The sequence below is a fragment of the Erpetoichthys calabaricus genome, chromosome 2, assembly GCF_900747795.2.
Source record: "Erpetoichthys calabaricus chromosome 2, fErpCal1.3, whole genome shotgun sequence".
Lineage (NCBI taxonomy): Eukaryota > Metazoa > Chordata > Cladistia > Polypteriformes > Polypteridae > Erpetoichthys > Erpetoichthys calabaricus.
Genome location: NC_041395.2, coordinates 131,674,518 through 131,701,653, shown reverse-complemented (window position 1 = coordinate 131,701,653; position 27,136 = coordinate 131,674,518). Strand labels below are relative to the sequence as shown.

Here is a 27,136-nt window from a genome sequence, read left to right as displayed (position 1 = left end):
ATGCAGCCACCCTTCAGAAACCTCCTCTTAAACAGTTTTTCAATGAGAAAATAAACCCACTCTTCAGCTCCTCTTTGCAGAATCAGCTGCAGTCATGCTGGCTTGCTGCATGACATACTCCTCGCATGGAACTTCAAATATTTAAAAGACCAAGTCCTGCGTTTCACTCTACTGTCTCTCTTTGCCCAGACTCCCTCTGCTACGGCCACTGATGCAGAGATGGACTGTCAGTATGTTCCCCTACCTCTGGACCCAGAGGATCTGCCACCTCTTCCCGCTGTTCACCCCAGAGACCTGCTTGCAAAGATGGGCCCTAGGGGCAACCCGGAGGGTTTCCTCCTCGGTTTTGAGTACATGCCAGTGTTGATGGGTTGTGCAAGCGTGATACAGTGCTTTTATTAAAACAAAGTCAAATCAAGAGTTTCCAAAAGTGCAGTGCTCAAAGACTTCTTAACAAATAAATAATTCTGAAAAACAGTGATGATCCATGAGATAAAATATTAATTTAAAATTGAGAATATAACCAACACTATCATCGGGTCAATGTTCCATCTGACAAGGCTAGCACTATTCTCACTTCATCTCCCTGGCTCACCCATTGCTCGCTCAGTTGGCAGAGACACCAGCAGCTGCGGTCCTCACCAACTCGACCCCCGTCTTGGGTGTCACGAGCCGCATCGGCCAGACTTGGTTAGTCATCATCATCCTTTACACTCCCCTGGGGTGCCTCAGATCCCTGGGGAGGATTCCGCCACTATCACACCCACTCCTTGAAAAATATTCAGTGAACATGATCTTCCCCTAGAGCGCTGATCCTTCGCTCCTTCACAGAGCCAACTAACATACTGCCCCTCTCACACTGGCTGCCTGGCTCGTCCTGCCTCTCCACCTAATGCTGTCCTCATGGTTCTGTTTCTGTCTTCTCTGTTTTTTCATTCTGTTCCTCCACCTCTCTGCAGTGCAAGCTCCTCATATATTTCCAATCTATTTGGGCAAAGGTGCGCCGAGCTTCTTCCTCCACGGCACCATTGCAATACCTGACTGATTCGCCCTCCTCTGCATGTGTGCCAACACCTCAATTAACTGCAGGTGTGATTATTTATTTAAAATTCACACACTGCCAGGGACTACTTATCACACACACCCTCCACAAGGCCCCAGTTCAACGGGAAGGCTCCACCCTTCTCCCAACCCAGTACAACTGGTGGCCCATGTCTGTGGCATGGCCCTACAATGCACTAAAAACAATAATTAAAGCACTAAAACCAAACCCTGTCATAAAATAAACCTCTGTTAGTAGTCTTTGCCTATGGAGGAAGAAGGAGAAGCTAATGAAGGTAAGGTAACATCAGCACCCCCTCTCGTTCTGGGATGGTATTGCTTATCAGAGCCGAGAAAGTGGTTCCCAGACATACAAACATGCTAATGTTTACACAGAAATAAACCAGAACCACAGGTTTTCTTTTCTTTTATTTTATTTAGCTACACAAAAATGTAGAAAGTGGAATAATATTTTTTTCTTAAAGTGATTTTGAGGGCATTTTTCCCATTAGATGCTTTCTAGTGTTTTGCTCAGGCTTTAATAATATGACATAACATTTAGGAACAAATAAGCAAAAGAGTAATCCAAAACTAGAAGCCAGTATTGCAAATATTTCAACTGCTACTGTGTATTTGCCAGGCGAACTGATATAAGCCGGGATGAAAGTGATCCAGACTGAGCAGAATATCAGCATGCTGAAAGTAATACGCTGAGCTTCATTGAAGTTGTCTGGAAGTTTACGAGCAAGGAAGGCAAGGACAAAGCACACAGATGACAGAAATCCAATGTAGCCAAGCACGGCACAAAATGCTACCATGGACCCTACCTCACATTCTAAAATTATTTTTTCTTTGTATGACTTAAAATTTTTATTAGGGAATGGGGGTGACAACAATAACCAAAACATGCAAATTATGACCTGAGTGAATGTGAAAGAAGCAACGCTCATTCTCTGTTGACAGGGGCCAAACCACTTCATGACATTACTACCTGGTAGCGTGGCTCTGAAAGCCATCAACACCACAACTGTTTTTCCCAGAATGCAAGAGATGCAGAGTGCAAAGGTGATCCCAAAAATCGTATGTCTTAGCATACATGACCAGTCTGATGGCTGACCGATGAAAGTAAGTGAGCAAAGGAAACACAGGATCAAGGAGAACAACAGAAGAAAGCTGAGCTCTGAATTGTTGGCTCTCACAACTGGAGTATCAATGTAAAGGATGAAGATGACTGCGACACTAATGGTCATTAAAGCTCCTAATAAAGCAAACAGGACGAGTAATGAGCCCATGATCTCTTCAAAGGACAGGAATTCAGTATCTTTCTGGATGCATTGAGTTTTGTCTTGACTGGACCTGTAGTCGAGAGGGCAGCTCATACAGTGAAGTGAATCTGTAAAACAAGAGAAACATTGTATTTTTATAAGTATATCATCTGCCTTACAGCATAATTTTACCAAAATTATTTTGTCCATATCCAAAGATGCATGAATTAATTAACAGAATGTTCAAACATACAAAAAAAATTTTATTGATTTAAAGAATATAGACCCATGGATACTTTGTTACTCTTTAAAATGTGAAGTTGTTGTTAAAATATTTAGTAGTAACTCTCTGAGTTACTGCTGTTTCTTCTCTGTCATCTCAATAATGTATAGAGTACATTCATTGAAAATTCTACATTGGATCAATGTGAGTGTATGTAGTTTGGTGAGAAAGTATGCCCTTTGATGACCAAACATTTGAATAAAGCTAGTTGAGAAAATGAATTGATTTTTCTGTGTGAAAATCAACATTTTGTTAAAACAAAGGAGCCATCTGAAAGAATCCTCTAAAAAGAATGTAAGTGACAAAAAATCTTGTCTTACACAGAAAGAACTTTCAGACTTTAAAAGTAACAGAAGTTATGCATTTTAGAAAATCCATAAATGTGGCTCAGTTGAATGGGTTGCAATGCTTTTGAAATACTATGATTTGAAATACTATGAAGCTATGAAGAGCTTTGCAGCATTAATCCAACTGAAAATGGTGTCACAAATTGAAGGCAATAAATACTTTTTCAAAAAGCGGCATATATGTTTGTTAAGTATTAACATTTGGGACCTTCAATAATTTGGTGCCCCATCTAGAGCTGGTTCCTCATTTGTGCACAGAATAACGACAGAATTAGCTGAAGCTGAATTATGAATAAAACCATATTTGGTGTTATTATTTTAAACTTGCATCTCTTCTTAATGTTTAGATGAAATTTTTATAGCACTCAATATCAAAATATGCAGTCTTTACAAACATTTGTAATTTGGATAAATTATTTTTCTTTAAACTGTTCAAAAGCACTGACATAAAATGGACTACTTAGGTAACGCTGTAAATTTTCTTCTTCTTTGATTATTTCATTGGCAAAACAGAAAGTGAAATTGGGTTAAACTTCTCAGTTTTCATAAAATATTATTTTCCTGCCTGGAACCCAGCATTGCTGAAATAGATTCAATATGACAGTAAGATGGGACTGAGCACTTTCAGAACCTAACAGCACCAGCACCCAGTGTCATTTTCACCTAGGAAGTGTTCTGCGAGAACTTTACATGTTCTCCCTGGGACAGTTTTTTTTATTTATGAAAATTGAAAAAGTGCTTGCAAAAATGGATGAATATGTTTTAATCCATACAGAGCTATTATTTATTTGAGAAGATTAGGCATTACACTCATGAATTAACTGTGCCTTAAGACTCACTACCATTTTCCCACTGCCTTGGAACTTCCTTGGCCCTCCAGTCACCATAAAAAACCTCACACTGTTTCAGTGTGATGCTGAGGTGTCATCCATTGTATGGCAGCACTCGGGTCCCAATCCAGGTGGTTCGTCATGTAGTGGGTGCGGCAAAGCGCTGTATCAGCACATGCTCCCAACTTTACTACTCTCTCTCACTTGGAATATATATAAATATATATATTATACACAAACTTTGAAAAACGAGGCAGCATAGTGGCACAGTACTTATTGTTGCTGTCTCGTACATCCAATATCCTGGTTTTAAATCCTGCACCCTATTGTTGTCTGTGGGGAATTTACATGTTCTCGATGTTAGTGCATGTATGGGTTTTTGATTCTTTTTGGCTTTTCTGTCACATCCACAAATGTGTGTGTTGGGTGAATTGTTATTTTAGATACATACATTTACTGCAGCTACTTAAAAAATGCACATATTTTGGTACTTACTGGTCTGATTGCTTATTTCACCTTCAGCACAAGGTATGCAGTCAAAGCAGCAAATGTGTTGTCCTTTTCTAACTGCTTTACGAGTGCCAGGCAGACAGCTTTCTGTACAGACATATTTAGGTACCTTATAAAAATATGGAAATAACATATCATTTGAATAAAGTTGACAACAGTGTAAAGTTATGCTTCAGGGGCTCTAAACAATCTTCTCTGTTGATATATGCTTAATAGGCCATTCGATACAGATCGGTACTAACAGAAAAAAAAAATGTTCCATAAGAATATTAGGGTGTGAACATTAGAAAGAATAGATCCATTGTGCTCATTTGTATAATTTTAAGCATTTCAGATTGCTTAAACTGAAACAGTCACAGCTCACACCTTCCAGTCCCAAAACCAACAAAATCTCCTGTGTCTTTTTATATTGAAACCAAAACCATGCATAGTACTTCAAAAGAGGCCTTCTGTAGTGATACATAGTTTAAATAATATAAATGGATTTGTACTCTACACATCACGCTCTATTGTATAACCTATCAACATGCTAGTCTTCTTATTGGTGTAAGGCCACCACAACTCCTAGGTGTACTTCCTCGCAAATTCAACATTTTTACATTCTATGTGTAATACTTTACATGTGTTTACATTAAATTTCATCTGCCAGAAATTGACACATATCTGCATTCTTTCTAGATCCTTTAGCAAAGAAAGAAAGTCAAGACACCTTCACTAACCAGAAATTTTTTAAGACAGACAGTTGCTAAAGAAATAAACAAGATTCTAGCTTCACTCCCCTCCTCAATTATTGATAATTTTTCAAATTAAACATATATTTACATGAGACATTCACCATCTTCGCATTAACAAAAATGTAAACAATCTCCTTTTTTAGGGCTCACACAAGAAAGTGCATAATTGTGATAGTATTATGGTTCAGTTTTACAATTCTGCTAATAGCATGTTAATCTTACCTGGTTTTGACCACCAGCCCAGACAATGCTGACATTATTCATCTGAATTCTTTTTCCTTCTGGTAAAGATGGGTCATAGAAACCGACTGTTACAAATTTTATGAGTCCCCCTTCACCGAGCTGCCAATTTACCACTTCATACTTTGGTGCTGGATCACCATATGCATCAAAATAAACATTGTCTCCATAGACTGTGGTAAAATTAACATTTTTAAGATAGTGTAAAACCTGCCAAAAGATAATAATATTAGGATCTTCATAGTGTCGCAGCGTAGCAATCAGCTTTTTAACCTCACAGGCCTAAGGATTTAGGTTTTAAAGTGGGTCACTTAGTTCTCAAAATGTCCCTTAACTTTACGACTTTTTAATGTTCCAATTCTGCCACATCATACAGTATATTACTAATAACATGGAATTTATTTTACTGAAAATAACATCAGACTGTTTAGTTGACTGCATGTGACTGTTATTTCTCAATGCCCAGATAATTTTCTTTTAATTTCACCAAATATCTTTGAAACAAACATTGTAAAATGAATTCATCCATAAGTGAAAAGGGGAAAAAATAACTCTTCTTTTTCTTTTGACTTTTACATCTCATTGCTAAACTGAAGAAGAAAAAGAAAATCGAATAAACCGAAAGCAGCTGTTTAAAAATAAAAAAAAGGAATTAAGGGTTCTTATACTCCATTAGCTGCAGCAAGAATTGGCTGCTATTAAGTGAATTCTGCTGAAAAGTAAACCTACAGCTGTTGTATATCATCCTCCAAGAACTGTAATTGAAACCATTGGTATACAGAGTTCAGATTCTCCCTGTTTCCATGTAAGCTTTCACCTGACTCTAACTTCTTAAAAATGGAGATGTTAGAAAAATTATAAATCTACAGAATATTGACATATTAGGAATGTGTGTGACATAACGGACTGGTGTGCACTGGTGTTCTATCAAGAACTTGTTCATGCCTTTTCCTGATGGTACAGCCTCTACCTCAAATTTTCAAAAATATGATGGTAATGTATTGTGTAATGTATAATGTATTTTTGCCTTTAGTAAGAGGGAGGGTGCATTCTAATAGGTATGGTAATAACATGAGAATGACAGTATGTCAGTTACTTATATGACATGTTCACATCAGCACACATCTTCATTTACCATAAACAGTGCTGTTTAAGTTAAATTACAGCCTTGTCTTTAGAGTGTAGGCATAAACCACCTCCCCAGGAAAAGCACTGCAGTGATACCTGTGATACCCTATGCATGATTTTGGCATCCTGGACATAATAATAATAATAATAATAATAATAATAATAATAATAATAATAATAATAATGATGATTAAAAAATTGTTATGCAGATGATTGCAGAACAAACTTTTCTACCTGCCATGGCTGAACTCTCATCTTGTCTGCACATGTCTTATTTATTAAAGGACCCTGGCCATCCTTGCAGTTGTACAGATCATGGAGTGCATGTGCTACAGCATACAATGCTTTGTATACACAACTGGGAACTCGAAATTCACCTTCATCATTGTATTCTGTTTTTATGTCTCTCAGATTTTCAGCCCCTGTGCATTTATTCTTTGTGGCATCCTTTGAATTGAAACTGCAACTAAAGATAACTTCCCAAAGTTCTTTTAAATAAGAATCTTCGGGATTCCAGAAGGGGTGGATATTCAATAAATAGTCCCGTAAACCAGGAATTACAGCATTGGGTAAAGCCATTCCAATTGCTCCGCCCATAATTTTATAATATTCCTCCTTTGCTGGGAGTCTCTTTGTTACCCAGCCTGGGACACCTACCCATTGTAAACCAGTGGCATTTTCAAGTATTAGCTCATCAAGAAATGTTTTCATTGCAGTTGCACTTAGATAGGCAACAACAACTTTTGCAGAAGATTCCTTGATGAAACGTATCACTTTGATGTACTTTTGTCGCGTCATGACAGATGAAATGACAGCTGAATATTCTATACAAATGCCTTCTTCCTGAGCAGCTTGTGCAAAACTAGCAACTCCATCATTTCCAAAATCGTTGTCAGTTCTAACTGTCCCAACCCAGTTCCATCCAAAGTGCTTTAAAAGCTGTGCTAGGGCTCTGCTTTGATAATAATCATTTGGAACTGTTCGAAATACCGTTGGGTACTTTGTTCTGTCACTTAGGCAAGCACAGGCAGAAAAGTGACTTACCTGTAAAAATAAATAGGAACATGCGTATTATTTAATTCAGAATGACCTGTTGAGTTTAAATTAATAATAGATGTTAATAATTAATCTATGTATATCTATATAGCAAGTAGTGTTTAAAGGACATGGCTTACTTGGGGAATTTGAAAAGCATTTGTAATTGAAGACACTGCTTGTGTGTAGATTGTAGAAGACATCCCAATAACAGCTAGGACAGGAGCAGCAGCCTTGCTGCAAGGCAGGTTACTAGATGTTCTGTTTCCTGGGTCGTTTAACACTGCCAGTGTTTTTTTAATAGACAACTGCACAGATGAACAAGCATCATACATCACATATCCCAATGTGATATTAGGTAGCAGTTTACTAGTATTATTGATTTGTTCTATAGTAAAAATCATTGTTTTAACACTCTGGTACTCTCTTTCGTTGAAACTTTAAAGAAAACAAATTATGTACAAAGTTTAATAAAAGTGCATCTCTCTATTAGTGTATCAGTTCTGTCTTTTGAGCATGTTAAAGGCAACAGTTTTTAGAAGTGTATAAGTAATTTTCAGGATGGGCAAAATCCTTAATAATACTGCAACATTTGTCCTCTTATATTCATATCTAGGTACTATTGTATATAAATATATATATATATATATTACAGTTTCTGATATAAACTTTTTCTTCCTATTAATTATACATTTTATTTTTCTTTGTTCATTTCATAAATACATCATGCAAATGTGTTATGAATGGTTAAGAGTATCTTGAGATTAAAAAATCATTGATATATTTAGATTTTTTTTTTCTTTTTATAGTATAAGGTAACATATAGCTTCTTGAATTTCTATTACAGTTATTACTGTAAGTACATGAATGCTCTATTACAAACTAAATATAAATTACTAAAAGTATATTTCATGTTCCATCCTAGCTTTCATTCTTACAATTCAGTCTTTAATTTTATTTTAGAATGTACTTACACTTTGCATTCTGCTGGACTGGGTTTAGATTTAAAACTAGCCACTGTATTTTCATTGCTGTGAATGTTGAAAATCCCTGCTATCATTATGTCTCCATTCTTAGATAAGAAAGGTGCATCTACAGTGTCATACAGGCTGCATACAGGCTCTTCTGCCTTTATGATATTTACGTACAGGACGATAACCAGGAGTAGCATCTCTAGCATGCTGTTTTTGGCACCTCAGTTGTTCCAAAGTCTGTCATTTATATGATGTAGTGTGGATTAACTATGCTTCATTTAATTTAGAAAAACATCTTCCTCACATACTGTTTGCACTGGTGCCCAGTTCTGTAGATGATTTTAATTTAATTTCTGCAATACCACTCATGTGCACATGGGGCATAAATAAACAGATGGGAATTATTATTATGACCTAAGATGTGAATATCGCACAGCTTTAAACTCTTTTAATCAGTTTTTTTGGAGTTCTTACAAATTTTGGTGTGTTAAATATAGCAGATATTTCTGTATAAAGGGTTTTAAAATCTGCTTCTAATTAGTTTTCTTACAGTTCCACTGTTATGCTACCTTTTGTACAAATAGCTTTTACAATAATTATAATCAAACAATTATTTTGTATACTGCTATGTTTTGGTAAATTATTGTTTGCTATAGTTGTATGTAATGTTATGATGATGTAATATGTTGTATACTAGCTGTGATAGCCAGCTTGACCCAGAAACTTTTCTAAGTGTGTGATCCTGAGTTAAAGTGTTGTTGGTTAAACAGATGTATCAGAAGTACTATGTTATGTAACTTCAAAAAGTGCCGATTGCTGATTACCACTGCAAACTTAATGACAATATACAGGTGAACAACAGTGTTGGCTTTTCCAAAAATGCAAGGCTATCCACTGATAAAAAATGTAGTGTAAATAGTTTGTCTCAGATTTAATGTCACATATGCTGGACACAGTAAAATGAAGTGCATGTATGGCTAAGAGTATCATGACACTACTGTCCGGCTGCCTGAATCTTGCTTCATAGATTATGTCAAAAATAACATCACAACAAGTAATAACAAACAAAGCACCTTTTTCGTTTTAAACATGTAAGAAGGGGCACAAGGACCCAGGAGTATCTTATGTGGCATTGCAGCAGGTATTTAAGACCAGGTGATAGGGCTGTGGAGAAATAACTGTGCCTTGCAGTTGAGTGACTTTCTGCTGTCACTAGTTGATACGTGGTGGTTTATGTTCCTACTTATTTTCTTTATAATCCTTTTGTTACATACTATACATAGGGTCAGTTGCAGTGTACCTGAGATAGTGCCAGACTAGCTGTGGATCAAGACCAGACTATGTAGAATGGTATTAGGAGGAGATGATCCTCAGATCTAAGTGCTGTTGCAGTGAACAAGATCAATACCAAATTTAACTAATACGCAGCTAGTCTTATTGTTGTTTCATGTTTGTTCTTGGATTGCTCAGCTAGCTGCCTGATTGCTCGATAATTGAGTCCTGCCGGCAGTTAATGTCTTGTCCCCTATTAATTAACAACTTGAAGTTACACATTCCTTTTGATTTTAAGGAACAGAGCATAGAAAAAAAGCATATCCTAATGTAAAATAAATAAAAATAATTGCAATCGTTAAGTTACATTAGATTGAAATGAGTAACACTGTCATTATTGTAAATATTATTCATGTCAAGCGTCTGCTAAAGCCAAAAAATCAATGGAAAGTATATAGAAAGTAATGATGACAAAAGGTAAATGTTAGAATCATATGTGAAGCAAAGTTGCTTCTCTGCAACTCAGGGTAATCTGGATGCATGCCCTGGCATATACAAGGAAATAAGTAATGCCAAGTGTTGTACCAAACTCCACCTCCTGCAACCAAATCATCACCACCCAAGCCAAGAGGTATTATTTCATCTTTCTTAAGGTAAATATGCCAGTGCTATTGATTAATTTGTCATATTACTAGGAAAGCCCATTAATATCGTAAGATCACATTTATTTATTTTTTGTGTGTTACTGCACTGAATATTAGACAATATTATTCGATTGTAGCTTCAACAGGATTTAAGGATGTTGATTTCATTCCTGCCAAAATAATTGCCCCCACTCCATTAACTCCAGACTGAAAGGTCAGAATCACTTCAGAATTCATCTGCTGTAGACCTCATCTGCTGTTTAGCATTTCACCCCCTCTCAATGGCAGTACCATTTTCCTGTTTCAGCGGTACTTGGTGCTCTTCCACACAATACGCCCACAGGGGTACTTGTACATTATATCACGGCCTGTCTATTTAATATGTAAGTGACCTGCTTAAATCTCTGAGTGGGACCACTCCTCTGGCTCATTTCATTTCATTTTTATATGTGATGTTCACAGTTTGTAAATATATCGTGTGACCACCCTGGAGCATGTGGGGGTTTTAATCTGGTAATGCTATAACTCATTTTGTTAATTATGTAGAAAATACAGAAGAGGTACCAAATGTCATTCATTATTCACCCAACTTTTCCTAATAACCAAATTAATCAAAAATTCACCAAATTGTGTAAAATACCTTGTCAGAGACTGGACAATATTTGTAAAGAACGTCTCATTGCAGCACAAACTTTACAATAGAACAGAGGTGCTATATAATACATATTGTGAGAGATTTTATATCAGATCTGAAGAATACTTGAAAAAGACAAGAAGAAAAAGAAATTATTTTTATACATTTAGTAATATGACAAAATATAACAAAAGCATGCTGAAGCAAAAAATGCAAAAAGCAGGAAAGAAATTTCAAAAGACTAGTGGTTATTGATGATCTACATCTCTAAATTGAGCAAAAGGTAAGCTGTAGAAAGTACCTTATTCATCCATCAACATTCAGTCCTTTGACCTTCCATTCCTGCCACATGATTCCAATTTGTAGTAATCATATTGCAAAATGTTATTTTCTTAGGAGACAAGGAATGCTTAGCAGTCAAAAATGAAAGGATTCTTACAGGATTAGACTTAAAGTTTTCACATTTATACTGTTTGATTTACTGATAAATAACTTCCACCCCCAGCATGCCAAATCAGACCATACGAAGAACAGAAGTGTTTAAACATACTTAAATAACATGCTTTTAAAGTAAACTTATAATGATTTAAATATGTTCATGCTTGTCTGATTCTAATTCATCCATATTTATTTGGTCATGTGCATAAATGCTCTTCCCATTTTATAAAATAGCAAATTAAAAAATAAAATAGTCAATAAACATGCATAATTCTTTTCAGTTTAAAAAAATACATCTGTAGGCAGCCAGGAAGGTCAATCAGTGTTCAGTATGAAACTATGGTCTACACTCAGATAACCTGCATTTGAAATGTTTTTCTTTCATGTTCGCCTCTGTCTATGTATATATATATATATATATATATATATATATATATATATATATATACATACTACTTCCACATATTAGTCAGTCAGTCATTCAGACCCTGCTAAATCCTAACACAGGGTCATGGGGGTTTGCTGGAGCCAATCCCAGCCAACACAGGGTGCAAGGCAGGAACAACTCCCTGGGCAGGGTGCCAGCCCACCTCAGGACACACACACACACACCCAAACAACAAGCACACACTTGGGACAATTTAGGATTGCCAATGCACCTAATCTGCATGTCTTTGGACTGTGGGAGGAAACCAGAGCACCCGGAGGAAACCCACGCAGACTTCTACATATTATTATTTTACATTGTTTTCTTTACTTTTTTATCATAAATGTTTGTTCTTTCCATTAATTATTGTCCCATTATCAGTTAGTGAGAAGATAATTAGTGGGTTCTGTCAAGTAAAACACTCACAAAGATTTTTTCTTGCCAGAGATTTCTAACATGTTGTGTGGCAAAGCTCCTATTTAACCACTGTAGCTTACTTTTTCTTTCACATCACTGACTGGTTTATTGTACCAGTATTATCTCCGTGTTATAAAAAAACAATTACCACAACCTTGCATGGAGAACTCCTTAACCGCTAAACACGCTCAAGCACTTGGACATGATAAATGCCAGACCACCGAAAGCACTCTAACTAACAGAGAGTGAAAGAGAAAGAGAAAGAGAGAGAGTCCTTATTGCTACAGCAATACACTGATTGTTTTTAATTTTTTTTCATTGTGTGCATTTCTGAGAATTCAGCCTGGTACATCCATGAAGCTAAGTTTTCAGACTGGGGATTTTTAAAACACTGTCTTATTTTGTTCCCTTTATTTAAGAAGTAGAGTTAGGTCAATAATACTGCTTATAAGAACATTATTAGCTGTTTACCCAACTGGAATTGTGCTGATCCATGATTTTCTAACTATGTCTTGCCCAAAGCTTGGTCAAGGCTGGAGAGTGATGTTACTGCCAGTGCAGTGTTTGTAGTTAATTTGTTGTGTTTGGGTTCACAAAAGAAAAATGAGAGAAAATATGCAGGTTAGCTTGACAGGTTTTTGTTAACTACTTTATGACAAAGTTAAATAAGGAGGTGAAACGTGAGGTTTAAAGTCAAAACAGAGATCACTTAAAAATATCTTATAACTACACATAGTCAAGCAAAGCAATGGGAAAAATCACTATACTGCAGTACTATCCATTTGGTGCATGCTAAGAGAGAAAAATTTGCTTTGTTTGTGGTTTGAAAATGCAATCTATCCTAAATCATGACATGTCAGAAAGGGCTGTGACTTAGATGTTGCCAAATTGTGGAAAGATGTGAAAGCTGATATCTTGCCCTAAAATGAGGAAAAGTGCTTATAACTATGCAAACTTTACATATATCGGAGCACAAGAATGGGAATTTTTGAAAGTAATCAATGGCTGTTTTTTTAAGCAGTTTATTTTTCTGTAATAATCAAGATAGGAAACAGGGATCAGATGTGATTGAACAATCAGGATCTATTGACTATAATATAATACATTCCCAGTGTTTTGGCAGAGGGGTAAATTCAAGAACTGAAACAATTAAATTGAATTTTAGTACAGCAAAATTTGAACAGATGCGGAAAAGCCTCAGTAACATAAACTAGGTAAGCTTTTCAGGTTGAAGACTGCCGAGGAAGTGTAGTTCAGGCAGTTTGAGAGAAATGTCGCTGAACAGGAGAAAGATATAAAGAGATAATATCGTAAATATTATATTAGTAAAGGAATTGTCAAGGAGGAGGCAAAGACCATTAGGAATAGTGAAATAGCAAATGTTTTGAACTTGCATTTTACTGAAGTTTACACAGGTGAACAAGTCAATAACTTCTCAAAAGTAGCAGGGACTACTAAGGAGGTACTTAGAAAAGTACTACTTCGATGAAATAGTTTGAAATCTAACAAATCATCAGGACCAGATAACGTTTATCTTTGTGTTTAAGGAAGTTAGTGAGTACTTATTGTAAGGGACAGCCGGTAGTTTACCCCGGCTGGGTCACACCAGTAACAGAAGGATGGGGGAAGGCAGCTTATCAGGGACACTGCCTGCCCCAGGACGATAGATGGCAGGTTCCCAGGACTGCAGCAGTGCCTCGGATGCTTGCAGGGCACTATGGGACTTGGAGGTTGGCAACACAGCCCTGCTGGGTACCGTGGGTGCCGCCAAGAGACACTGCAGGGAGACTGGGTAGTCCCTACTGTTTACATAGCCTGGAAGTACTCTAAAGTCACAGGGACAGAAGCACAGAAGTACCTCCGGGCTGAAGAAAAATACAATTCTCCATCTGACCCGGAAGTGCTGTCAAATCACGTGGACGGAAAGACCGAAGCAATTCTGGGTCAAGGACTATATAAAGGACTGGTGGAGACCCAGCAAGCGAGCAGGAGTTGGGAGGTAGAAGACAGTGCTTGCTGGGAGGTGTAGAGGAGAGAATTGTATTGATTTATTGTATATTTAATTGTTTATGGTGGCTGTGGTGCTTGAAAGGCACTTTGAAGAAGAAAAAACAATTAAAAGAACTTCTTCGTGCTTTTATTCTGTGTCTGTGATTCTGTCTGTTGGGCTTAACAGGGTGACAGAAACCCCCGGTGTTCACAACATATAAACATTTGCCACGTATTTTTCAAATATTTCTGCACCCAGGGGAAATTCCTACAGATTGGTGACTAGCGAGTATTATCCCACTGTAAAAATCCAAGTTACTATAGGCCAGTAAGTATAATATTCATCACAGGTAAACTAATGTAAGAATTTTTAAGGAAAAGATTAAGCAGCATATGTCTAAAAAAGGTCTGTTACCAAAAGTCAACATGGAGTCAGATGGGGAAGGTCGTTTTACTAATAGGCTGTAATTCTATGCGGATGCAACAAAAAATATAATAAGAGGAGTATATGATATTATTTGTGTTGTTTTCAGAAGGATTTTGATAAAGTTCTATATGAAAGGTTAACATTAAAACTAAAAGATGCAGTAGGAATTCAAGATATGGTGTGATATAGAGAGAGATAGAGACAGAGAGGGGTTGGAAGCATGAACTGATTACAGTGTGTTGCCTCACCCACCACATGACGAACTACCTGGATTGGGACCCGAGTGCAGCCATGTAATGGGTGACAACTCAGCACCACACTGGAACAGTGAGAGGATTTTTACAGTGGCTGGAGTATTAATCCTGCCTCCAACCCCAAGTTTTCCCTGCAAGTTAGAGGACCTGCTAGCATGGTTGGATGCAGATTAACGTCATACTCAGGACAAAGTAATTGTAGGCTAAGGGCCTTGCTTAACACAAGAATTACCAGAGTCTATGAAAAAACTCATAGATCCAGCCCACCTTAAAACCGTTCTCACCTCTCTTTTGTCTTCTAAATGTGCCGATTAAGACGAGCAGCAAGTAGCTGGCTATTCCATCCCCCACCGTCGCAGAACGTTCACTAAGTTTTCCCAGCTCATGCCTTGTTTGATTATCTGGGAGTGACTGAACTGCTGGAGTTTTAGAATGGAAATAATAGATCGTTATTTAGAATATACACATTTCATGCGTGTTCTGTTTCTACAGTAATCTGTGTAAACACATTGCTAAAACAGAAACTTTTTCATATTTTAGTAATAAATGTTACAAAATGTAGGCATAAACTATAGAATGTGTGAAGCCTGAAGTCCAAACATCAAATAAACATTTTCACAAAAGGTTCAAGGATGCTACGACACTTTCCGTGGCTTAACGCTAAGATTTGCTGACTTGGAGCACAGCAACCCTGCAATGCTACAGAGGCGCGAGTTCGATTCCCCGCTTTGTAGAAAGTGTTTTTTTTTTCCTCAAACGGACATAAAATTTATAAATTGGTATGCACTGTAAATCGTTAAGTTTAAAATATCGATCGCGGTTATTTCTGTTGATTAATTCATGCTTTTTACTTAGAGTCAGAACAGGAGCTTGTTCAGCTTATTCAGCAACTGATCTGACTCAAACAGCGCCAGTATAACTTCACACCCAACCTGACGCTGTTCGTTTTCAAATAATATTGGATTACTTCGACGATGTTTTCTGATTGGTACTATTCGCATCATAAAATTATTTCTTCAAAACGTCACATATATTTGTCTCTTTCTTTTTTTTTAATGTGCGTTGTAGCATGCAGCAACTGGCCAACTGCATGTTCTTGCGCACACTGAATAAGACAGCGCTATATGCAATCATCAGATTCAAATGTTAAGTTACATAGCACGGAATGGAAATCAGCAGTTCTTAGCATTGCACCACGCAAGCTGTCATATCAACCGCCTACTGTAACTTGCTTTCTTTTTTCTTCGGTTACAGTCTTGAATAAAAGTGCACTTGTTTTGTTATACTTTTACATCAACATATGTTCCTGTGTTTGAGCTACATGGGCATGCTCAAAAAATACACGTATAATGCCACGAAAAGCGCATGCAGACACTTCAGTTTGCAAGCATTGGTACGACAATACAATCACAAGTACACTGCAGAGCTTTAGCGTGTCTTTATGTGAAAACAGCAGTGTCATATGGGGAGTGTCTGATGATTGCATATAGCGCTGAAGTTATTACTCTTTACTATGCTTTCCTCTGCATGTCCTGGAGCACAAAAGAAACAGCATACAGCAACATGTGGAGACTGGCAAGATTGTGGGAAAAAAAACACGTGGTCGTATGTATCGTGATACACTGCAGAGCTATACCGCGTCTTTATGTGATAACAGCAGTGTCAGGTGGGGGGAGGGGGGTGGTAGGGAAGGATCCTGAACACAACAGAGAATGAAAAGTGAATTTAAAAAAAAAACAAAACAAAGCTAACCTTTGCAAATATCATAAATTACACCAGCTGTTACAGACTGAAATCAAATGTATCTTTTTATTCTAAAACAGTAAAAATAAGAACACTTCACTTCTCAAAAGGGTGTCATGCAGAATCAAACTCGTGATCTTCTTATTGCCAGTCAGCAACTGATACTGTTGCGCCACAGGGCCAGGCTTAGTAAATTAGTGTCAATGTCGCACACTAAGGCAGCTTTTTTTAGAAACGCAACACACATGAAATGCGTGTGTTCCAAATAACGATTTATTATTTCCACTCTAAAACTCCACTTCACTCCCAGATAATCAATCAAGGCATGAGCTGGGAGAAGTTCGTGCACGTTCTAAGTTGGCGGGGGGATGGAATAGCCGGCTACTTGCAGCATGTCTTTATCAGTACATTTAGATGACAAAAGACGCTGGCGGAGAGGTGAGAATGGTTTTAAGAAGCGATTTAAAGTGAGTTTTTTCGTAGGCTCTGGTAATTCTAGTGTTAAGGCCCAATGGAACTGAGTCACTTTTAGCATTAACAGGTGTGTAGGTGTTGTTATAATTGGCTTAAACACATGAAGAAAAGAGTAAATGGGAGAGAAGGTTTTTCAGAATTGATGTTAAAAGTGGTGTATCTCAGGAATCAATGCTGGTGCAGTTGCTCATTTTAATATAAAAATCTGGAAAAAAATATAATCAGTAAGCTGCTTAAGTTTTCAAATGTAACCAAGATGTAACTTGGTGGAAGGGCCGATAATATAGAATCAGAAAAAAATTTACGGAGGGACTTGGATAGCATACAGGCTTGGGCAGCTTTCTTGTTTATGAAAAATCTATATGCAGATAATGTAAAGAAGTGATCAAGAAAACTAACAAAATGTTATGTGATACAGTATATCACATTGTGTGGAGTAAATTCAAAGCGAAGCTATGCTTAAGTTATTTAATACGATACTGTGACCTAACCTGGAGTACAGTGTACAATTTTGGTGTCCATGTTATGAAAAAGACATAGCAGCATTAGAAAAAGTATAGAGAAGCTGATTCTGGGACTAAGTGGTATGATCTGTTAGGAGGGATTGAAGGAGCTGAACCTATTCAGTTTAATAAAATGGAGAGTAAGATGTGACATGATTTAAGTGTATTAAATTACAAAGAGAATCAGTATAGTGAATCCCAGTTGTTACTCTAAAATAAACTCTGCAACATGAACACAGGGACACATTTGGAAACATGTTAAACATCATTTTATATTTAATGTAAAAATTATACTGAAGCCAAGTGAGTAGCGAGAATCTTATGTTATTATTAAAAATATCTGAAGTGACAAGTCGTGCATTTTGGTAATTACTGTTTTTAATTATACCACAAAATGCCTACTGATTTTATGTAACGAAAAACAAATGTAGGCACAAGTAAAAATGACTTTAATTAAAAAAAACCTACAAGCTGTTTTTAAAATGACCTATTAATTTTAGTGTTATACTTAGTAACACAGTGTAAAACATTTGCAGTAAATATGCTTTGGTTAATTAAAAGTAAGTTCAACAACATGCATCTTTGTCGAAACTGCAGCAAAAGAACAACAGGATAAACATTGTGGCCTGCACTGGTACACCGGGGTACTGTGCAGGCTGAGAACCACTGTAATAGAGGGTGCTAGAGATGTGAAAGAGTAAATTACTAAAAGAAAAAGAAAAAAAGACAGTGTGATAGTCTCCAAACCATCATTGGCCATTCTGCAAGCTGAATCCAGTTCTCTAGACCATTAAAGCTAGTTGCACTCATCACTGTATTTCTTATATATAGAAACAACAGATTTTCTACATTATTGCTCTTGTAAAAAGCTGTATAATAAAATCCACCTTTGACCACTAAGGTTTATGCTTTGAAGACTATTAAAATGTGTACTAAGTGTTTCCTAAATTCGAGAAGTAAAGGTGATCAGCAATAAATAACTTCCTATATAAAACCAACAGTGAACTAGAAATTAATAAATAAAAAACAAAGAAACCAGACGTAAAAGCTTTTTCTCTTTTCTTTTATTCACATACATTGCAGAGTTATAGGATGTGGACTTTTTGTTTCTTAAAGTGATTTTGAAGGCATTTTTCCCATTATATGCCTTCTAGTGTTTTGCTCAGGCTTTAATAAAATGACATAACATTTGGGAACAAATATACAAAAGAGTAATCCAAAACTAGAAGCCAATATTGCAAATATTTCAACTGCTACTGTGTATTTGCCAGGTGAACTGATATAAGCCGGAATGAAAGTGATCCAGACTGAGCAGAATATCAGCATGCTGAAAGTAATAAGCTGAGCTTCATTGAAGTTGTCTGGAAGTTTGCGAGCAAGAAAAGCAAGGATGAAGCACACAGTAGAAAGTAATCCAATGTAACCGAGCACAGCACAAAATGCTACCATGGACCCTACCTCACATTCTAAGATTATTTTTTCTTTGTATGATGTAAAGTTTTTATGAGGAAAAGGTGGTGACAACAATAACCAAAGCAGGCATATTATGACCTGCGTTAATGTGAAAGAAGCAACACTCATCCTTTGCTGACAGGGGCCAAACCACTTCATGACGTTACTGCCTGGTAGTGTAGCTCTGAAAGCCATCAACACCACAACTGTTTTTGCCAGAATACAAGAGATGCAGAGCGCAAAGGTGATCCCAAAAATTGTATGTCTCAGCATACATGACCAGTCTGATGGCTGACCGATGAACATAAGTGAGCAAAGGAAACACAGGATTAAGGAGAACAGCAGAAGAAAACTGAGTTCTGAATTGTTGGCTCTCACAACTGGAGTATCAATGTAAAGGATGAAGATGGCTGCAACACAAAAGGTCATGAAAGCTCCTAGTAAAGAAAACAGGACAAGTAATGACCCCATGATCTCTTCAAAGGACAGGAATTCAGTATCCTTCAAGATGCATTGACTTTTTTCTTGACTGGATCTGTAGTCGAGAGGGCAGCTCATGCAGTGAAGTGAATCTGTAACACAAGTATTTAATTTTCCTTAGGGTATTTAAATAAGTTAACCAAAATGAGAAATGTTTGCGATTTCACCAAAGATATATGAATTAAGCAAATGTGCAAAGAAAATATATATTTACATGATATTTACATGATATGGCACCATGGAATAAGGTGTTACACTTTAAAATGTGAAGTTCCTGTTCCAATACTTAGTAGTGACTCTCTGTATTATATTACTGCACTATAGAAAACTGAATTTAAATTACATCCATGTCACTGTTTGTATGAAATGTGCAAGTTATTCTAATATTTATGTTGTAAATTCTCCCTTAGTGTCAAAAATGTTTGGGCTAGGTTGATTCAATTTGGGTAAGAGTGGTTGTGAGTGGTTTCAGTTGGTTTTTTGTTTTTGTGTGACCAAACATTGGGATTAGGTTAGCTGAGAATTTTTTTTTGTGCAAAAAATCCAAATTTTGTTAAAACAAAACTATCACAGAAATCATTTGGAAGAATTCTCTTGGAACAATCTACAGTATGAGTAATAGAAAAAAAAATTCAGAATAAAAAAGGCCATCAGTAATTCTAGAAATTCCATAAATGTTGTTGAGTTTAAGTTGTTCCCCATAGAGAAATGGGACAAAATGCCTCCATACTAATATGAAATATTAATACGAGGGAGAATCAAAAAGTAAAGGCAACTTACCCTTTTTTACTGGTAACTGTGACCTGATGAACATAACAGATCACTTCTCCACTTAGTCTCCCTGCAGGTCAATGCACTTCCTGTATCATTCCTCTAACTTCTTCATTCCTTGGGAGAAGAAACTATTTTGCTACTCCTGAATTCAGGTCTGCACCTCTTTCTTAATTTCATCATCAGAGGTGAACCTGCAACTGTGAAGAGCCTCTTTAAGTGGACTGAAGAAGTGATAGTTGCATGGTGCTTGATCAGGGCTACATGTTGGATGTGGAAGGCGTTCAAGCTACAGCTGTTGTATTGCCTCTGCCATTGTAGTGCAGCATGGGAATGTGCATTGTCATGGAACAGCAAGACTGTTTTTGTCAGCATTCTTCTTCATTTGATGGAAACTGCACGTTTTAGCTTCAGGTTTCACTCCCTTTGCCTAAAGAAATTTCACTACAGCAAACCCACAGTGGAGCCTGCATGTTCATTTGAACTCGTCTTCAAGTAGACTAATGGCAGAGTGCTGCATTGTGTGTGTTGAGACTTCCCATAAGCTGTCATGAACATGTGGTATTGTGTAAGCTTCTATACACTGTAGTTACCGCATAATTTTCAAACTGCCTTTACGTTTTGATTTACCCTTGTATAGTGTATAATTCTTATGAAGAGTTTTGCAGTGTTATTGAAACCAAAGATAGTGTCATTAGTTGCTAAATCAAAGAAGAGGGTTACTATTTAAAAAGGGGGCATTAAATGTCATTCAATATGTTTATGAAATAAACTGAATAAGTATTAAAAGTTGGAACCTCCAGCTAAGTTTGGTTCTTCCTTTGTGTGCACAATGCTGCTGAAATTAGCTTAAGCAGAAGAAATTAAAAAATAATAATATTTGCTATTATTTTTACAGCTTGCATCTCTTCTTTAAGGATTAGATAAAAAATATTACAGCACTCTGCATCAAAATATGCAAGGATTACACAAATGTGATGCTGGGTTAATGATTTTTCTTAAAAGTGTTCAGACAGCATTAAAGCAAAATAGACAACTGGCTTTGTACTGTGTACAACCCAGGTAATGTCGTAAATTCTCCACATCTTGGTAAAATTATATTTCAAAAGACTTTAAAAACTGTACTTGGGTAAAACTGTTGCTCTCAATCATTACTAATTTCTTGCCTGGTACCCAGCATTGTTGAGATAAAGGCGCTATGACAGTAAGATGGAACTGAGCATTTTCAGATCCTAAAAGCACCTGCACCCTAATTTCATTTTTACCTAGGAAGTGTTCCATGAGAAGTTTACATGTTCTCTCTGAGTCTTTCCTGTATGGATTCAACATTGTTTAACATTAGTAATTATAAATTAGTTGGAAACAAGTAAATGTATATAAGGTATGTGTGTGAATACACTTGAGATGAACTGATGCAACTTTTTCTTGCTTTATTTAATTTGACATATACCATAACTTCTTTGAATTATGAAACTGAAAAAGCGCTAGACATTATTTGCTTATTTATTTAAAACCACAATTATACACAGAGTAATGTGTGTTTTACTCATGTATTTACTGTTCCCAGACTCAGTGCCATTTTACCACTACCTCAGAATATGTATTTTATACCTAAACTTTGCAAAATAAGGATGCTTTGTGGCACAGTACTCATTGCTGTTGTCTCAGGGATCTAATGTTCAGGTTTCCAATCCTTCATCCATTTGTTGTTGTCTGTGTGGAATTTACATGTGTCATGTCAATATTTATTTATTTATTTATTTTTTTGTTCTGGTTTTTCTCTTATATACACAAAAATGTATGTGTTGGGTTTAATTGGTTTTGTATGTAGGAGAAATGCCCTGCCATGTATTGTCACCCTTTCCTTTCTTGGTGGGAAAGACTCCAGCATTCCACAAAAATAATTTATTAGGAAGTTTTGAAAATAAAGTGCATTTTTTTCCTAAAATATGAATTCAGTCTTAAAATAAAAAATGCATATATGTTGCTACTTACCGGTCTGATTGCTTATTTCACCTTCAGCGCAAGGTATGCAGTCAAAGCAGCAAATGTGTTGCCCTTTTCTAACTGCTTTGCGAGTGCCAGGCAGACAACTTTCTGTACAGACATATTTAGGTACCTCACAGACAAAAACAAAATAACACGTCATTTGAATACATTTGGTAAAAGAATAGAGTTAGGCTTCAGAAACTGTAAACACTCTTTTTCAATGATATATGTTAAATAGACCTTTCAATACAAATTGGTGCTAACAGGAAAATGCATTTACATAAAAACATTAAGATCAGAAAATTAGAGGCTGCACATCCACTTTACTAATTCTCTTCATAACTGTAAAAAATGTAATCATGTCATCTGCGTTTGTTTAAACTCAAAATCTTCAGCTCCTTCATGTTCCATCATAGTTCATATCTCTCAGTTGTGTAATCAGCCTATTTGCAAAATAGGTGCTGCTATGCCTATTTTGTAAGATGGAAGACAAAACCATATCAACTCCAGATGAGGCCTCCCCAAACCTTTATACAGCTTAAATATAACCTCTATTGACTTGTACTCCACACATTATGCTATATAAACTTAACAGCTTATTCACTTTCTTAATGGATTCTTTACAACTAGACAGTAGTGAGACCGGTACAATGTCCAGGACTTTCTCATTATAGTTTTAAACTGCTATTGTGTTTTTAAATATATAATTTTTACATTCTCTGTGTAATATTTTACACTTAAAGTATTAAATTAAATTTCATCTGGCAAAAATGTATCCATATCTGTATTGTACCCAGATTCTACATTATCAGCCATTCCACCTAGTTAGCTTCCACAACTAACCAGAGAACATTTTTAACGCATAGACTTAGTAATATAATTAAAAAAAAGTTTCTAGCTTTACTCCACCTCAGCTATGAATAGTTTTGAACCTAAATACTATTATTATGTGAAATTTATACCATCTTCATATTAAGAAATGTGCACAGTCTTCTTTTTTTAGCAACAGCAAGTTAATCTTACGTGATGTCGACCTCCTGCCCAGACAATGCTGACATTATTCATTTGAATTCTTCTTCCTTCTGGTAAAGATGGATCATAGAGGCCAACTGTTTCAAATTTTATGAGTCCCCCTTTGCCAGGTTGCCAATTTACAACTTCATACCTTGGTTCTGGATCACCATATGCATCAAAATAAACATTGTCTCCATAGACTGTGGTAAAATTAACATTTTTAAGATAGTGTAAAACCTGCAAAAAGATAATAATATTAGTATCTACATAATGATAGGGTGATCAGCATTTTAGCCTAATAAGCCTAGGGATTTGGGTTTGATATAATGTGTTAGGTCTGAAAGCCAGTTTCTGGAGAGCTGCAGTGGCTGTAATTGTATATTTTAACGTGTTCATTAATCACACTTATCTGCCAATATCTTTAAGTGTATGGCTTTTTAAAGTCCTAATTCTACCATGTCTTATCTATATATATCTATCCATCCATCCATCCATTGTCTCCCGCTTATCCGAGGTCGGGTCGCTGGGGCAGCAGCTTGAGCAGAGATGCCCAGACTTCCCTCTCCCCGGCCACTTCTTCTAGTTCTTCCGGGAGAATCCCAAGGCGTTCCCAGGCCAGTCGAGAGACATAGTCCCTCCAGTGTGTCCTGGGTCTTCCCCGGGGCCTCCTCCCGGTTAGACGTGCCCGGAACACCTCACCAGGGAGGCGTCCAGGAGGCATCCTGATCAGATGCCCGAGCCACCTCATCTGACTCCTCTCGATGCGGAGGAGCAGCGGCTGTACTCTGAGCCCCTCCCGGATGACTGAGCTTCTCACCCTATCTTTAAGGGAAAGCCCAGACACCCTGCGGAGGAAACTCATTTCAGCCGCTTGTATTCGCAATCTCGTTCTTTCGGTTACTACCCATAGCTCATGGCCATAGGTGAGGGTAGGAACATAGATCGACTGGTAAATTGAGAGCTTCGCCTTGCGGCTCAGCTCCTTTTTTACCACGACAGACCGATACAGCGCCCGCATTACTGCGGATGCCGCACCGATCCGCCTGTCGATCTCACGCTCCATTCTTCCCTCACTCGTGAACAAGACCCCGAGATACTTGAACTCCTCCACTTGGGGCAGGATCTCGCCACCAATCCTGAGAGGGCACTCCACCCTTTTCCGGCTGAGGACCATGGTCTCGGATTTGGAGGTGCTGATTCTCATCCCAGCCACTTCACACTCGGCTGCGAACCGATCCAGAGAGAGCTGAAGATCACGGCCTGATGAAGCAAACAGGACAACATCATCTGCAAAAAGCAGTGACCCAATCCTGAGCCCACCAAACCGGACCCCCTCAACGCCCTGGCTGCGCCTAGAAATTCTGTCCATAAAAGTTATGAACAGAATCGGTGACAAAGGGCAGCCCTGGCGGAGTCCAACTCTCACTGGAAACGGGTTCGACTTACTGCCGGCAATGAGGACCAAGCTCTGGCACCGATCGTACAGGGACTGAACAGCCCTTATCAGGGGGGCCGGTACCCCATACTCTCGGAGTACTCCCCACAGGATTCCCCAAGGGACACGGTCGAATGTCTTTTCCAAGTCCACAAAACACATGTAGACTGTTTGGGCAAACTCCCATGCACCCTCCAGGACCCTGCTAAGGGTATAGAGCTGGTCCACTATTCCGCGACCAGGACGAAAACCACACTGTTCCTCCTGAATTTGAGGTTCGACTATCCGACGGACCCTCCTCTCCAGGACCCCTGAATAGACTTTTCCAGGGAGGCTGAGGAGTGTGATCCCTCTGTAGTTGGAACACACCCTCCGATCCCCCTTCTTAAAGAGGGGGACCACCACCCCGGTCTGCCAATCCAGAGGCACTGTCCCTGATGTCCATGCGATGTTGCAGAGGCGTGTCAACCAAGACAGCCCTACAACATCCAGAGCCTTGAGGAACTCTGGGCGTATCTCATCCACCCCCGGGGCCCTGCCACCAAGGAGTTTTCTGACCACCTCGGTGACCTCAGTCCCAGAGATGGGGGAGCCCACCTCTGAGTCCCCAGGCTCTGCTTCCTCATTGGAAGGCATGTTAATGGGATTGAGGAGGTCTTCGAAGTACTCCCCCCACCGACCCACAACGTCCCGAGTCGAGGTCAGCAGCGCACCATCCCCACCATATACAGTGTTGACACTGCACTGCTTCCCCTTCCTGAGACGCTAGATGGTGGACCAGAATCTCCTCGAAGCCATCCGAAAGTCGTTCTCCATGGCCTCCCCAAATTCCTCCCACGCCCGTGTTTTTGCCTCAGCAACCACCAAAGCCGCATTCCGCTTGGCCTGCTGGTACCTATCAGCTGCCTCCAGGGTCCCACAGGACAAAAGGGTCCTGTAGGACTCCTTCTTCAGCTTGACGGCATCCTTCACCGCCGGTGTCCACCAACGGGTTCGGGGATTGCCGCCACGACAGGAACCGACCACCTTACGGCCACAGCTCCGGTCAGCTGCCTCAACAATAGAGGCACGGAACATGGCCCATTCGGACTCAATGTCCCCCACCTCCCTCGGGACATGGTCGAAGTTCTGCCGGAGGTGGGAGTTGAAGCTACTTCTGACAGGGGGCTCTGCCAGACGTTCCCAGCAGACCCTCACAACACGTTTGGGCCTACCACGCCTGACCGGCATCCTCCCCCACCATCGAAGCCAACTCACCACCAGGTGGTGATCAGTTGACAGCTCTGCCCCTCTCTTCACCCGAGTGTCCAAGACATGTGGCCGCAAGTCTGACGACACGACCACACAGTCGATCATCGAACTGAGGCCTAGGGTGTCCTGGTGCCAAGTGCACATATGAACACCCCTATGCTTGAACATGGTGTTCGTTATGGACAATCCGTGACGAGCACAGAAGTCCAATAACAAAACACCGCTCGGGTTCAGATCGGGGGGGCCATTCCTCCCAATCACGCCCTTCCAGGTCTCACTGTCATTGCCCATGTGAGCATTGAAGTCTCCCAGCAGAACGAGGGAGTCCCCAGAAGGTATGCCCTCTAGCACCCCCTCCAGAGACTCCAAAAAGGGTGGGTACTCCGAACTGCTGTTCGGTGCATACACACAAACAACAGTTAGGACCCGTCCCCCCACCCGAAAGCGAAGGGAGGCTACCCTCTCGTCCACCGGGGTAAACCCCAATGTACAGGCTCCAAGTCGGGGGGCAATAAGTATACCCACACCCGCTCGGCGCCTCTCACCGGGGGCAACTCCAGAGTGGTAGAGAGTCCAGCCCCTCTCAAGGAGATTGGTTCCAGAGTCCAAGCTGTGCGTCGAGGTGAGTCCGACTATATCTAGCCGGAACCTCTCAACTTCGTGAATTTGCTCAGGCTCCTTCCCCTTCAGAGAGGTGACATTCCACGTCCCAAGAGCCAGCTTCTGTAGCCGAGGATCGGACCGCCAAGGTCCCCGCCTTCGGCCACCACCCAACTCACACTGCACCCGACCTCCTTCGCCCCTCCCATAGGTGGTGAGCCCATGGGAAGGGGGACCCACGTTGCCTCTTCGGGCTGTGCCCGGCCGAGCCCCATGGGTGCAGGCCCGGTCACCAGGCGCTCGCCATCGAGCCCCACCTCCAGGCCTGGCTCCAGAGTGGGGCCCCAGTGACCCGCGTCCGGGCAAGGGAAAACGCCGTCCAAAATTGTTTTTCATCATAGGAGGTTTGTTTAACCGCTCTTTGTCTCATCCCTCACCTAGGACCAGTTTGCCTTGGGTGGCCCTACCAGGGGCATAAAGCCCCAGACAACAGAGCTCCTAGGATCATTGGGACACGCAAACCCCTCCACCACGA

At 39.0% G+C, this 27,136-nt stretch overlaps 1 protein-coding gene across 1 annotated transcript in view; it reads right to left on the bottom strand.

Annotated features, from left to right (window-relative positions):
* Positions 1-1,321: 1,321 nt before the first annotated feature.
* The window catches only part of LOC114669582 (extracellular calcium-sensing receptor-like), a 203,545-nt gene continuing 177,730 nt past the window's right edge, over positions 1,322-27,136 (bottom strand). The window contains exon 8 of the mRNA XM_051922538.1: positions 1,322-1,961. Coding sequence (XP_051778498.1) covers positions 1,521-1,961 — 441 coding nt within the window. The 3' untranslated portion in view covers positions 1,322-1,520. The remainder of the gene's footprint in view (positions 1,962-27,136) is intronic.